Below are 15,120 nucleotides of genomic sequence, written 5' to 3' on the forward strand. Positions count from 1 at the left end.
GTTTTCCCCTTACTTTGCATTGCTACCCAATGTGAGGAAAAGGATTATGTTTGCTCTCAGGGCGGGGGGCGGGGGGGAGGAGCGGGCAGGTGGAGTGTTGCTTACCTGTCTGAGTGGACTTAATGGGTTATTACAAACATTGATCGACATCAATGGAAAACCCACAAAAAACAATGGAAAACCCAATCACCAGGACATTGACACCCAGCAACTAACAACCCAGAGGGAGGAGGGTTTCCCCCACTTCTCAGCAGGGAAGCTGAGCAGAGCCCCAGCTCAAGAACAAAGGACTAAGAGGTGTGACGGGGAAGGACAAGTGTGGGCTCTGGAAGAAGTTTGGGAGCTCGCTCATCTGGGAACAGACTAAGGAAGGAAGTCAGAGAAACAGAGCCTGAAAATGGAGTTCACTACAGCTTGACTGGTGAATTGTGCTGGGCTGACCAGAATGGACTATGGTTTAGCCTTTATATCTCTATGCTAACTTAACGACTTCCAGTGCTGTGCATCCAGTCGACTAATGAACCCTGTTTTGAAACCACTGTTTGAGTGTCACTGAAAATACTGTGTGACGTGCATTAGTCCCTGAAAAGCATACAGGTCCCTAACCCGGAGTCTATCTCAATTGGACTTGTTCAGTAGGACGTGATGTATCGGAGGTGTGATGCAGAAGCGCTGAAGCCCCAGCAGTTCAGTCTCAGGAGATGGTGAGGCTATATGGCCTACTCTTAAGGAAGAGTGAGAGCCCCTGGGGGCTAGCACATTGAAGGGGTTCCTCCAAGAGACAGATCCAAAGTTTGAGGCATAGCACTGATCCTGTGGATCTATGACAATGTCATATACCTAATGGTTAGGTTTTTTATTATTATTAAAAACACTGATAATTGATTTCTGTAAGCAGAGAAACTATCAAACAAAACAAATAAGGAAATAGCTTCACTATTTCAAATACCTCTGGATCCATCAATTATGCCACATTACTAGCTACACCCAGTGTAGAACTCTGTGGTCATTTGCTAATGATGTAATCTGGAGTGTGTGTTACACTGCTAGTGACACATCTCCTATCACCTAGCAGGAACAGATGTAGTCACTCTGGAGTGTTTTTACTCTTTTTAATTTGGAAGGACTCAGAGTGTAGTGATAGCAATTGTGAGGTCCAAGGGCCCTGTCACACAAGGTGTTGACGGGTTCCATTCTGTTCTTATTTATGTGAATATAAGGTTACTAGGAGATTTCCTAAGGAGCCAAGTGCTATGATATCTTCAGTATACTAATGGCACCCAATTTTCTGTCCATCTGATAGAAACAGCCACATTTATCCTACCATGGACCATGCCAGAGTTATCCATGATTTTGCCACCTTGAAACTCGATTACTGTAATACATTCTACATGGAGCTACACCTTGAGAACATTTGGAAACTTCAGCTAATGCAGAATGAACGCGGCATCTGTTTAAGTGAAGCCTCCTACCAGAAGCACATAACGTAGTGCCACTGGAACTGTACTAATTGGCTGTGGGTTTCCAGGTGGAGTTCAAGATGCTGGTTTCCCCTTTTAACCTAAGCTCTATGGGACCTAATTATTCAAGGGACCACCTCTTCCACAGTTGTGATCTGCAAAGACACCTAACTTCCGTGATATAAAGGTGGGGGAAACTGTTGGCAAGGTGCTCTCAACTAGCTAGAGACATAAAGGGTAGCAAGAAAACATTCTATAAATACATCAGAAGTAAGAGGAAGTCCAAGGACAGGGTTGGCCCGCTACTCAATGAGGGGGAAAAACAACAACAGAAAATGTGGAAATGGCAGAGGTTAGCGTTACCATATTTAAAATTTTTTAAAAAAAGGTCACTCTATGGGTCACTGGCCCCGCCCCTTCCCCTCCCAAACTCCGCCCCCTCCCCTGAGCGCCCCGCATTCCCCCTCCTCCCTCTGGGCTCTGGCTGCGGTGGGGAAGGTCTGGAGGCTGCCCGGCAAACCGTGAAGCCGATAGCGCTCAAGCAGCTCCGCTCTTCAGCTACACAGAGCTGAGGTGTCTGGGGGGAGCAGCAGCAGCAGCCGCCGCCGCGGGGAAATCCGCCTGCAGCTCGCAGCCTGCCGGAGCCGCGCTAAGGTAAGCAGGGGACTAGTATTTTTCCGGACATGTTCGGCTTTTTGGCAATTCCCCCCGGACGGCAATTTGAGGACCAAAAAGCCAGACATGTCCGGGAAAATCCAGATGTATGGTAACCCTAGCAGAGATGCTTAATGACTTCTTAGTTTCGGTTTTCACCAAGAAAGTGAAAATGAGCTAGGATTAGAGGCTAAAATAGGGAAAGAAAAAGTTAAAAATTACTTCAACAAGTTAGATGTCTTCAAGTCACCAGGGTCTGATGAAATGCATCCTAGAATACTCAAGGAGCTGACTGAGGAGATATCTGAGCCATTAGCGATTATCTTTGAAAAGTCTTGGAAGACTGGAGAGATTCCAGAAGACTGGGAAAGGGTAAACATAGTGCCAATCTATAAAAAGGGAAATAAGGACAACCTGGGGAATTACAGACCAATCAGCTAAACTTCTGAACCCAGAAAGATCATTGGAGAGTTTTAAGAGCAGGTTAAACAAACACCTGTCAGGGATGGTCTAGATCAGTGGTCCCCAACCTTTTCAGTGTGGCGGGCGCCTGATGACTAGCCACCGGACAAGCAGCCGCTGAAATGCCGCCGAGAAGCGGCAACGCCAACAAGCAACGCCGCCGAAATGCCGCCGAGACGTAGCGTCATCAAGAGGCGTCACCGCTGAAATGCCACCGAAAATCAGTGGCATTTTGGCAGCAGAGCTTCTTAATGTTGCTGCTTCTTGGAGGCATTTCAGCGGCCAGTAGGCGGGCGCACATAGATGCCATGGCGGGTGCCATGGCGCCCGCAGGCACCACGTTGGGGACCCCTGGTCTAGATAATACTTAGTCCTGCCATGAGTGCAGGGGACTGGACTAGATTAGACTAGACCACCTCTCGAGGTCCCTTCCTGTCCTATGATTCTAATGCTGGAATTTGCTTTCCCCCTTAGCCAGATTTGTCATACTTCTGGACACTCTCCAAAGGCCATCCTTTTCTTCCTTGCCATCTGAGGATGAGGGGAGATTGAAGGGTTTATTTTTTATACTTGCTGGTGGTTTGATTATTAGAGAGTCTGCAGCCTGTTGTATGGGATTTAAATATTGTTTTGATATTGTGAAATTTAATATTGTGTAAAATCACCCATTGCATGGGTGGGCAACTGTTGAGGTTCTCTGCAATCAAAATAAATATATAAACAAAATGTCTACTAATCTGTAACTTTCCCACCAATTCCATGTCACTACTCACTTGTTTGAAGTTTACAAGGTTCAATTTTTTCATTGCTGCCACCATAGATTGCTTCTATGTGCCTGTACCACCGAACAACATGGAAATGCTGGTCCATAGGTGGCCTTGAAAACTGTCTGAATACTTCCACATCTGCATGTGAAAATGTGAACCCCTGGATATAACTACGAGTGCTGAGGTACTTGTCCAAAGCCTTCAGCCTGGCTTCTTCTTCACTAATGCTCAGAATGAAACTGTAGTTGGAAGCTGCAAAGACAGAGGCACAGGACATAAGGTCAGAACTAAAGTAAAAAAAGGTATATTAATGACCAAAAATATACCCTAAAGCTAGTAGGGCAAATAATATCATTGAAACAACCAGCTGTATACTAGAAATTGACAGCAAAATTGAAGGAAAAATATTTTGTCAAATGTAATGAACAACCATAAAAAGCTGTTATAAATGGCCTTTTTAAAAATCTAATAATATATATATATATATTATTAGGACTATTTTTTTCCCATGGTAAATTTCAGGGGGAAATCATGGCTCAGAGACAAAGGCACAGACCCAGGTCTTTTGCATGAAAACAAAAATACTCTATAGCTGTTATAAATTGTATCTTCCACGCCTAGTGGGCTTAATCAGCACTTCACCCTCTTAGTCCATTAAAGCCCTCGTCCCACAAAGATTTACACGTGAATGATTAACTGTATGCACCATGAGTAGTCATATTAATGTCAATGGAGTTACTCAACATATAAAGGTTGTACTTAAATCTATAAAAGTATACTTAAATCTTTGCAGGACTGGGGCTTAAGTATGGGGTTCTAATTTCATGCCCACTTTCCCCTACTTGCTCTGACTGACAAATGTTTGCAGAATGTTAAATTACAGCCATCAGTGCTACTACCTGTGTGTCCCCTGCATCAGTTTCTTTCCTCAAATGTGTATGTAATATGCATTAACAGGGCCAGCTCCAGCTTTTTTGCTGCCCCAAGTGGCAAAGGGAGGGAAAAAAAAAAAAAAAAAGGATAAAGCCGTGATCGGCAGCAGCTCTACCGCGCCGCTTCATTCTTCGGCGGCCGGTCCTTCGCTCCGGGAGGGACTGAGGGGACCCGCCGCCGAATTGCCGCCCAAGACCCGGACGTGCCGCCCCTTTCCATTGGCCACCCCAAGCACCTGCTTCCTGCGCTGGTGCCTGGAGCCGGCCCTGTGCATTAAAATGAACAGGAGTTATATTAATTGACAGAAGAGATGGTAGACTATCCCACATGTACCCCCATTCTTCCCTATGACGTACTCAGCTCATCTTCCATCATGCAAATGTAAAACAGGTTTTGTTTTATACAGTTTATTTTACAAGCACTAAGTAACTTTTATACTCAAGAGGTTCTCAAACTATGGTCCATGGACCACCAGTGATCTGCGAGCTCCATTCAGGTGGTCCACGGATAGTTCCCTCTAAATTGCATGCCTGGGTGGCCGCACGCAAGAGAATGAAGGGCCACCCACCTAATTAGTGGAGCCACGCAGATGTAACTCCACTAATTAGGTGCCTGGACCTGGAGAAGATTCACATGTAAAGTGAGGTGGTGGCCTTGGGGGAAAATAGGAGGTAGGTGGGAGGGGCCAGTGGTGTGAAAAGAGGGGGTGGGGGGAATTTGGGATGTGCAGGGCTGTGGCAGCCACAGAAAGAGGCGAGTTTCCCCAGCTCCAGGACTGCGACTGCCGGGGAGAGATGGCCCTCCTTCCCAGCCTCAGCTCTGTGACTGCTATGGCAGGGAAGAGACCTCCCCCCACTTCTCAGCCCCAGCTCAGGAGCTGCTGAGGTGGAGGAGAGAGGGCATATCCATTGCATCAGAAAGGGAAGACTACTGCTATTAAAATATGAGTTGTGTGCTTTTAATTGTAGAACAAAAAAAAAATTTATCATTAAGTTATTTTTATATAGTGCTTTTATCCAAAGCACTTTACGATAGTTAGCTAATGGTACAAACCACATTTGGAAAGATCATTAAGTGGTTCGCTGAGACCCTCAGCAATTTTCCAGTGGTCCGTGGAAAAAAAAAAGAAAAGAAAAGAAAAGAAAAAGAAAAGTTTGAGAACCACTGTGTATAGAAAGCATTGTGATTTGCTCCCAGTGGCGTTTATAAAATCTGTGCTAGCACTCACATTAGTATACACAGCCTTAAACCTTTCCCTAACAATTTAGACTTTATAGTGCTTTCCATGTTCAAAACACTGTACAAACGTTAAACTGTCTCATGAGGTACATAAGTGAAAAGGAAAAATTAATATGTACTCAGGATCATACAATGAGTTGGTGTGAGTGCCAGGATTAGAACACATGAGTTCCTGTCTCCAAATCCCATGTTCCAGGCCATTAAACCAATGTTTTGCTTTGTTCTACAAAGAAAGTTTCCATATAGCTTCTGTAGCACTAAGCTTATTGCCACAGCACAGCTTTTGAAGGGAAAAGCAATAGTTACAAGTGGGTGTGGGAACTCTGGAGGTGGGGGGGATTCTTCCAGATGTGTGTAAGTACACCTCTAACACGCAACCCGATATAACACGAATTCGGATATAACGTGGTAAAGCAGTGCTGCGGGCAGCGGGGCTGCGCACTCCGGTGAATCAAAGCAAGTTCGATATAACGCGGTTTCACCTATAACACGGTAGGATTTTTTGGCTCCCGAAGACAGCGTTATATCGGGGTAGAGGTGTATTATAGAGGTGGCCCATTTCCTATGGGGAACAAAATAATTGTTTCGCTTTAATGGAATATTTCAGCTGCTCATTTGGTCCCTGCGAATGACTGGAAGCAATGCAGAACTGTGGCAGTTAGAATTATAAAACAAAGAGGAAAATATTAGTCAATTACACTTCTAAAACCATATCTAATACTGCATGTACTGTCTATTTACATCAAGCAACCTTTCGAGAAGACAGTAATATAGAGGGATGATGTATAAATGCTAGTGAGATAAGTGTATTTGACCCTTTAAAATACACACAGGATTTAATACCAGATGTTTAAAGTTTAGTGCAATGAACAGAACCAGTGACAGAAAAATCACAGTCACAACAGTTGCTTTGCATTCTTCACTCACACACACACTCAAAGAGTCAGCTCAATGCATTAAAAAATCTCCCTCAAATTTAAGTCAATGCAATATTATCCATGGTGGATAAGAAGTAAAAAGAAAAATGGATATGTGTAGTTTTAACTAGACAATATGTGCAATCTTATAAATGGGATTAAGATTGGCCAATAAACTTAATTTCTCTCTAAATGGTTCATGTTTGTAAATATTGGAATATTTATTCTTATCTCTAGTAGTTGCTTACAAAAGGAAACATTCATTAATGTAAGATGTAAACTGGTCAATCTGTTTGAAATCAGAATCGCCAGATGAGCCCCATAATATATTTATTGTGTGTATGAAAGATCAGGAAAACAACATACTCCTTAGGAGAAAGATTCATATCACAATACAAAGTCTCAAAAAACCCTCTTAAGTTATTGCAAAGGAGGCAGCACTCTTTTTGACAAGTATTACTGCAGGTATGAACTTTAACTAAATTAAGGAGACTTGGTAAGTCTGAGTAATGATCTTTTTCCTCCACACCCTGAAACCATTTGGAAAGGGAAGTTGTATAGTATCCTGTGTCTTCTGTTTACACAAAGGCATCAACTAACTGAGAGATACAAAAGCACATGCGTCCTTCTGAATGCAAGGGAATCTAGATGGCTTAGGGGATTGTTAATAAGATACAGTCTTTTACTGTTAGGTTACGGTCTCAAATTCAGCCAAAATTCAACAGTCATTACAATCTAATAATTGTTTGTTGACATATAAAATACACTGGTCTCTGTCCAGTTCATCCTGGTGGTCAACAGCTATACCAGAAGTCACCTCCACATTTACTATTCTTGGTGGCAGTCCCAAGTACAAGTGAATTAACACAAAGAATAAAACATCCCTCTCTCAAACTTAGATGTGATCCTTCCAGAACAAGGTTGAAGCATATTAGTGAGGCAGAATGGGAATGACTGCACTGCTAGGTTTCATGCCATATCTTTTATACAGATAGAACACTTCAGATTGCAGTGATCAGAACTTCTCAAGCAAAAAACAAAACAAACCACCACACCCATTTAAAGCCTGAACTATTTTTTTAATTAAAAGAAAAAAAATTAGTGTACCAAGTTCAAATTTGATTTATACCACAATGAAAAAAGCCCACCATCCTATTCCCTAATGTATTAATGTCCATACTGAAAAGAAAAAAAAAATCTATTAGAATTCAACATGATAGGCAGCTTCTTCTCTACAGAAGAACAAGAATGCTGCAGAAGCACTGAACACAGGATTAAAACTCATCTGATTGGAATGATCCATTGGCAATTATTAAATCACCCAATGGTAGCTCTCTCTTTTTAAATATACACTTTGAACATCAGTAGTTGAGATGCAACATAACTTTTTAAAAATTCTTATTTTTCTAACTATTAACATGTAGCAAATTTGAAATTTCCCCAATGTTCAAAAGTTTAGCACCACTTAGCTTCACTGCAGAAACTAATAAAGTGCTACTTTTTGGTATGCTAATTAATATAGGTGTATGAACCCTCCATGTGATAATTGTCAATGTGTTCTACTTTCCATATATAGAAAATTATGCCACCTAATGCTATATGACATTGTGACCTTGTATGGAATGTTAAAATAAGACACAAAGCCGATGACTAAGACATATTAGTTTCTACATACCATTTACATGAAAGATTAAAAACAACTACCTTGAAATCTTGTTATGCAATCCATTAGTTAGATAATTTTACTTAAACGATACCAATGTCATCAGTTTCTCACTTTTGTAAGACAAGAATCCCACAAACAAAGTGTATTCCCTCTATATAAGGCCTTTCTGCTGTTAAAAACATTGTCAGCACAGCAGGGACAGAAAGGACATTAGAGAGGAAAAGAGTACCCACACACAAATATATGGGGATCTCTTACTTCAGTGGAGTACCAGCTATTTTGGGCTCAGCACGTTCAATGGAGTTCCTCTAACATTGTCAGTGATTTGTACAAGCCAAATGGACACAGTTTGGGAATCTCAGAGAAGGTTGCTGTCTGCAAAGGCATTGGCAATGGGAAAGGATTACAAATATTCATACAGATTCACAAAAAAACTCTTATTTTATATACAATAAAAGACACCTTAAAGGTCTGGTTCTCTTCTGCATTCTTTAGGCACTTTAAAAATAGTATTTATAAAAGTATAATTTGCTATATTACTAACAGCAGTTCAGATTACTTGTTCACCATTTCTGCTGCCTGTTTACATTTTGCATATTACTCATCTTGGTCAGGGCCGGCTCCAGGCACCAGCTTGCCAAGCAGGTGCTTGGGGTGGCCACTCCAGAGAGGGGCAGCAGGTCCAACTATTCGACGGCAATTCGGCAGACGGTCCCTCACTCCTAATCGGAGCCAAGGACCTCCCGCCGAATTGCCGCTGCAGATCGCGGCTTTTTTTTTTTTTTTTTGCGCCGCTTGGGGCGGCAAAAACCCTGGAGCTGGCCCTGATCTTGGTCACTGAAAAGATTACAGGAGCCTTGCAAAAATTCTGCTCATCGGAGGCGAGTCATTTTCCTTCCACCCTCTCTCCCCAAAAAATTATCCTCAGCCACATGGTAAAGGTGGATGAGTAGATTGATTATGAAAATGTAGTAAGTTAGACACACAGAGGGGTAGCCATGTTAGTCTGGATCTGTAAAAAGCAACAAAGAATCCTGTGGCACCTTATAGACTAACAGACATATTGGAGCATAAGCTTTCGTGGGTGAATACCCACTTCGGCGTCTGACAAAGTGGGTATTCACCCACGAAAGCTTATGCTCCAATACGTCTGTTAGTCTATAAGGTGCCACAGGACTCTTTGTTGCTTTTTACATTTTCATAATAATTTTGCAACTGCTGGATGAAAGAATGTACACAAATAGAATGGAGGGTATAGAAATTCATTCAGATAAACAGACGATGTTTCAATGTAAATGATGTATATTGGGGGCATAAATTGTTTTCTGGCAATAGGGATTGTAAGATGGAAGGCTCAAATAAAGCAAAAGCTAATGTAGTCAGTTTCATTTTTGTTTTTTAGTCAGTTTCACTTTCAAATTCTCATGAACTAATACAAAGGTTACCTCTACATTGCACACCACTTACAGAGGCCTGTAGGATATGTGCAGTTACATGCCACAGTGAAAAGCAGACCATGTACACACTGCGGTGTGTAGTTACATGCATCGATGAAAGGCTCTGGCAGAGGGGAGAATGTGGAGAAAGTCTCCGGCAGCTCCCTCACTCCATGTGCCTTTCCCTGTGGTAGGAAAAGTCTCTAACACCTTCCTGCAGCAGAAAAGGGCTCCGGCAGTGGGGAGGTAGCGGGACACTACACCACTAAAAATAGGCCCATAGATAGAGAGGCACTGCTTGGGCTGTAGAGAGTCATGTAGGGATACAGCTGAGTACATACCCACAGGGCTCAGGCATGCCTGTACTCCATTTGCCTAAGGAGTGCTTCACCATCTACACTGCTATTTATACCCGTGCTAGGTTGGCAAGTAGTGTATGTATGCTAGACACCACCAAAAGGCATTTGCAGCATAGACTTACCTGAAGTTACAGTACTTTGGTGGAATACTGGAGGAGAATACTTAATTTCAAAACAAAAATTCATGAAATTTTTTTTAATAATATTAGACTATGCAAATATATATTTTTAAGTAAACAAAATTTAAATTTTAAAGAACTCAACAGTGGACTTTTAAGCAATAAGTAATACTGGTAGCCCTTATAATAAACTGAACCAGAAGTTTTCAAGAAAGCTCATGCCTTGATATTTCAATTATTCTTATTTAAGCTGTTGAAAATAAATCAGAAAAAGAAGAGGCGTACTGGCAGCCACTTGGTGAATATGAGAATATTATTCTTACTCGTAAAATAGAACTACTGGTAATATTTTCATTAAGTGTCGAGGGGCCATCACTTTGTTTTATGTTTGTACAGTGCCTTGCACAATGGGGCTGCACTACAATATATATAGTAAATAATCACTTAAAAGAGCAAAACTCTGAATTGTTCTACTAAAATAAACCCTGATTTTTAAAAAAAACTTGGTGTTTTCAGAAGATTGGAAGGACACCAGATGCTCCCCAGATAGAATACTTTCAATTACTCCAGGAGAGCCTGAGCTCTTGCTCCCATATTAATTAGCAATGTCCTGAACATCCATGCCCCATATTTAAGCATAGGCAATCCTACTACGCAAGACTTTTTGGTAAGTTTGGCTGAAAAAAAAAAAACCAAAACAACAACAACAAAAACTCTTCTTACAAAACCAAACATTTTTATTTAAGACCTTCCCTTGGAGAGGAGGCTTCCTGAAACATAAGGGGCAGGACGAAGGAGCACACAAAAAGTTCCACAATATGGCTCACATGGGGAGAGTGTAGGACATATTCTGTAGAACAGGTCTTATGTAAGGGGTCTGGAATGCAGACTGTCACTCCTTCGCTTTTAAACACAATCACGTGTGCCAAGTTTATGCCTCAGAAACAAACCCCATATTGCACCGATTCTTATAACCTGTACAGCCCATCACTAGAAGAGTCCGTCCCATTGACATACAGTACTATGATTAATGAACAGGAAATAAAGCAACTTTAGGAGACAAAGGAGAAGGGACAACATGGGAATTTAAGGATATTTCACCTATATGACAGGGGTTCCCAGCCACTTACATATCAGTAATGATACTTCAGGCTTGTATTGCTGGTATCCCAAGTTTTGCCTTGTAGAGTCTCACGGTGCTACCACTAACCCAACACACTTGCCTTGGAAGCTTAAGATCCATAGGACTCGTTACACGATAGCATCTTCTCTAACCTCCCAGGGTGTAGTTTCAAAGGCACAAATAACAGCTAGGCACCTAGGGTAGTTAGGTAACTAAATGTCATTTGTGCCTTTGAAAGCTGTATCTTTAAATCCAATATCTTTACATTTCTCAGTCCCAAAAACTGTTAAGCCTTTGTGTCTCACTACTCCTGATTCATATGGCAGGAAGATACCCGAGTGACCTTCATACGCACTAAACTAGGTCTTCGAGATCCTGAAACAACACAGAATTCATACTGCCCCTTTCTGACATATTAGAAAAAAGTAAACATCTGAGGTCACAAACCACGGCTAGAACACCTGCCACGGTCCTGGCCTTTGTAGGCTCACCGCAGTTTATAACAGGGCATTCCAGATCCTGCAGGAGCAAGGTGACAACATCCCAGCACAGCAACGTCTTGATTCAGTGCTAGGATAACACAGAGCTGCCACGACACATTAGGGCAAAGCTACGCCTCGGGATGACCCAGAGCCGGGCACTGGTGGCACAACACGACACCCTGCTGCCCCAGGGTGCGGTGACATCACGCTCCACCATGTGCAGCCCCAGCACCGGGCGGCGAGCACGCCGGGACACACGGCTCTGGCAGGGCGCGAGGACGCGGTGACCCGTTGCCATGGCACGGCACACCTGCCCGACGGGACCCCGAGACACGACACGACACCCCACACTACCCTGCACCTGGAGCGACCTTAAAGGGGCCGCGCCCGCCCGAGCCCGGGACCCGGCACTTACTAGACTCCCCGCCGGCTGCCGCCATCCTGCTCCCTCCTCCTACTTCGTTCTGCCGCGTCTAGCCGACTCCTCTCACAGGCTGATGCAAGACCGCGTCCGGATGGAAAACCATTGTTCCGCCTCTCTACGACACTTCCGGTGACCGCAAGGTAACCAGGCAACGGGGAGCAACGCACCTCCAAAGCCGCCGGAGTCACGTGACGGAGCCGGCGATATTAGAGCTTAGTGCGCGTGCGCGAATGGGATGGCCCTGTCCTGTTTCTGCTTGCCAGCTGCCGCCCCCCTTCCCGAGGTGGGGTCTGCGAGCTCCTTCCCTCCCTCGCCTGGCTCTGGGAGGCGGGGCTTGTGAGGCTCCTCCCCCTCCCTCTGCTTGGTCCCTGCAAAGAGGGGGCGGGGCTAGCCAGGGGTACTGTGCTCCCCCTTCCCTGCAGGAGTTAAAGCCTGAGAGCTTCCCCGCCCCACTGAGCCAATGGGGGAAGGACCTGCACACACCCCAGGCCAGGAGGCTATGCTCTCTGCAGGGTGGGCAGTGCTGCCACTCCCTGGCATGCTGAACACCATGCATCAGACGCCTCCTAGGGTGACCAGACAGCAAGTATGAAAAATTGGGACGGGGTGGGGTGGGAATAGGAGCCTATATAAGAAAAAGACCCAACAATCAGGACTGTCCCTATAAAATTGGGACATCTGGTCACCCTACCCCCTCCTCAACCCCAAAACCCTGATATTGGCATAAAATAATGAGTTGTAAATAATAAATCATGGGTTCTCTATATTTGCCTTCTGGCTGCTGAGCCTTTAGGGCACCCTCAGGTCACACTTGCAAGGCACCTTCTCTCCGCAACCACGAAGGCTAGAAACGTGCATGTATTTTAAAACGGAAGGTGGGAGTCTCTCTGAATCAGATGACTCCAGGAGCGGGGGTTTTAAGGAAAACACCAACTATCAGAAGAGTCGGGATAAAATCACGCAAGAGTTGGTACAACAGAGAATTCTAGTTTCTATTCATCCAATTTACCCATGCCATCATGGTTGCTATAATAATGACACAGCTGCCATAAGGAGCTTAAGATAAGAGCAGGTAGAGACTGAATTGTAGAAGGCACTTGGCTGACTATAGATATTTTGTGCACAGAAGAGCACTGTTGTAGGCAGCCCGAGCACTGCAGGAATACTTCAACTCTGCAGATCCAAGCTGAAGGCCTGGGTTCATATTACATAGCTGCAAATTAATACAGCTAGAAGTCAAATGGATAGATGCACCATAATTAAAATACAGAGGAGATAGATGCAGTGCAGCAGGTTTTACTGCACTCTGAGGGATCCAGCCTGCCAGGGTCATTGCTAGCAAGATCGGGACCGCTCTGTTCTAGAATGACAGCTTCCCTGTTTTTCTGTGAAAAGTTTTTTCAAATCCAGATTTGTATTTACCTACTCTCTTCTTCCAGCTCATCAAGAAAACATGCAGAATGAGGAATCTAAGCTGAGGGTATGATTCCTAGCCAAGAGTATTAAAATTGCTTTCCCTTCCCTATCTATACTTGTCTGCCTTGGTAATCAAAGTAAGGAGTAGGCCATTGTTTTAACAGTGCTGATGTTACTTAGTTTCAGTTCTAGCCAGAGCATCATGATAAGCAAGCTCATGAAGGGAAGTGTTTATGCTCCTCTAAACCAGTGGTTTTCAACCTATTTACCATTGAGGGCCACATATGCAGCTCTCCATGTGTTATGCTTCCACACAATATATACACTACCTGTATGGCCCTGAGGATGTCACATGGGCTGCAGCTGTATGTTGATTGGGCTGCAAGCAACCCACAGGCTGAGGACCACCGCGCCAACCAGAGGATCATAAAAAGCAAGAGAGAGTCCTGTGGCACCTTTAAGACTAACAGAAGTATTGGAGCATAAGCTTTCGTGGGTGAATGCCCACTTTGTCGGATGCTTGTAATGGAAATTTCCAGGGGCAGGTATAAATATGCTGGCAAGAATCAGTCTGAAGATAACGAGGTTAGTTCTAGCAGTTGAAGTGTGAACACCAAGAGAGGAGAAACTGCTTATGTAGTTGGCTAGCCATTCACAGTCTTTGTTTAATCCTGATCTGATGGTGTCAAATTTGCAAATGAACTGAAGCTCAGCAGTTTCTCTTTGGAGTCTGGTCCTGAAGTTTTTTTGCTGTAAGATGGCTACCTTTACATCTGCTATTGTGTGTTCTCATAAAAGGATAAATAGACACAAGTCAGATATCAGGAATGGCAACATACAAAAACCTGTAAGAGAACACTTCAACCTCCCTGGCCACACAATCGCAGATGTACAGGAACTCCTCACTTAAAGTCATCCCAGTTAACCTTGTTTCGATGTTAAGTTGCTGATCAATTAGGGAACATGCTGGTTTAAAGTTGTGAAATGCTCCCTTGTTGTTTGGCAGCCAGCTGTTTTGCCCACTGCTTGCAGGAAGAGCAGCCCACTGCAGCTAGCTGGTTGGAATCAGGGTTGACCAGAAGGCCCCCTAAGTTCCCTGTGCAGCAGCTGTCCCTCACCGCACTGCCATGTGCTGCTCCTGCCCTCTGCCTTGGAGCTGCTCCTAGAGACTCCTGCTTGCTGTATGGGGGGAGGGGGAAGAGGGGAGCTAATGTCAGGGTGTCTCCTCCCCCCCCCCCACTCCTGCACCCCACTTACCCCATCTTCCATACTGCAGGGGGGACACACACAACAGAGGGAGCTTCTAGGCAGTAGCTGCGGTCTCAGATCTCAGCAAGCTGATTTAATTAACAAGTCAGTGTACTTAAGCCTGGGATCAGCTACTTAAAGGGGAAATGCACATTTTTTCTCTCAAACACAGGGTGTGTGTGTGTGTCTGTTTGCCCTCCCTCCTTTCCTGCTGCCTTGTAGAGTGTGAGAGTTAACCCTTGAGGGCTCAGTCAATTGCTAGTTCATTTAGCAGTAAAGCATTCCCTGCCAAACATCCCACCCTCGGATTCCTCCACCTCAACCACTCTTCACAATCATCATCATCACCCCCTCATTTACATTAATTCTTATGGGGAAATTGGATTCGCTTAACATTTTGTTTAAAGTCAAATTT

General features: G+C 44.0%; 1 protein-coding gene across 4 annotated transcripts in view; it reads right to left on the minus strand.

The window, feature by feature from the left end:
* CARS1 (cysteinyl-tRNA synthetase 1) overlaps positions 1 to 14,783 on the minus strand; it is a 54,965-nt gene extending 40,182 nt beyond the window's left edge. Inside the window, exons 1-3 of one of the 4 annotated variants that reach the window (XM_065594713.1) lie at positions 12,033 to 12,155; positions 8,357 to 8,473; positions 3,350 to 3,595 (exon numbers count right to left, since the gene is read on the minus strand). In XM_065594713.1, coding sequence (XP_065450785.1) covers positions 3,350 to 3,446 — 97 coding nt within the window. In that variant the 5' untranslated portion in view covers positions 3,447 to 3,595; positions 8,357 to 8,473; positions 12,033 to 12,155. Of the gene's footprint in view, positions 1 to 3,349; positions 3,596 to 8,356; positions 8,474 to 12,032; positions 12,247 to 14,714 lie in introns of those variants that run through there. The other 3 variants (XM_065594714.1, XM_005293933.5, XM_008164495.4) reach the window with 3 other exon arrangements.
* Between the last annotated feature and the right edge of the window lie 337 nt (positions 14,784 to 15,120).

The sequence above is a fragment of the Chrysemys picta genome, chromosome 4 (genome assembly GCF_011386835.1).
Source record: "Chrysemys picta bellii isolate R12L10 chromosome 4, ASM1138683v2, whole genome shotgun sequence".
Classification (NCBI taxonomy): domain Eukaryota; kingdom Metazoa; phylum Chordata; order Testudines; family Emydidae; genus Chrysemys; species Chrysemys picta.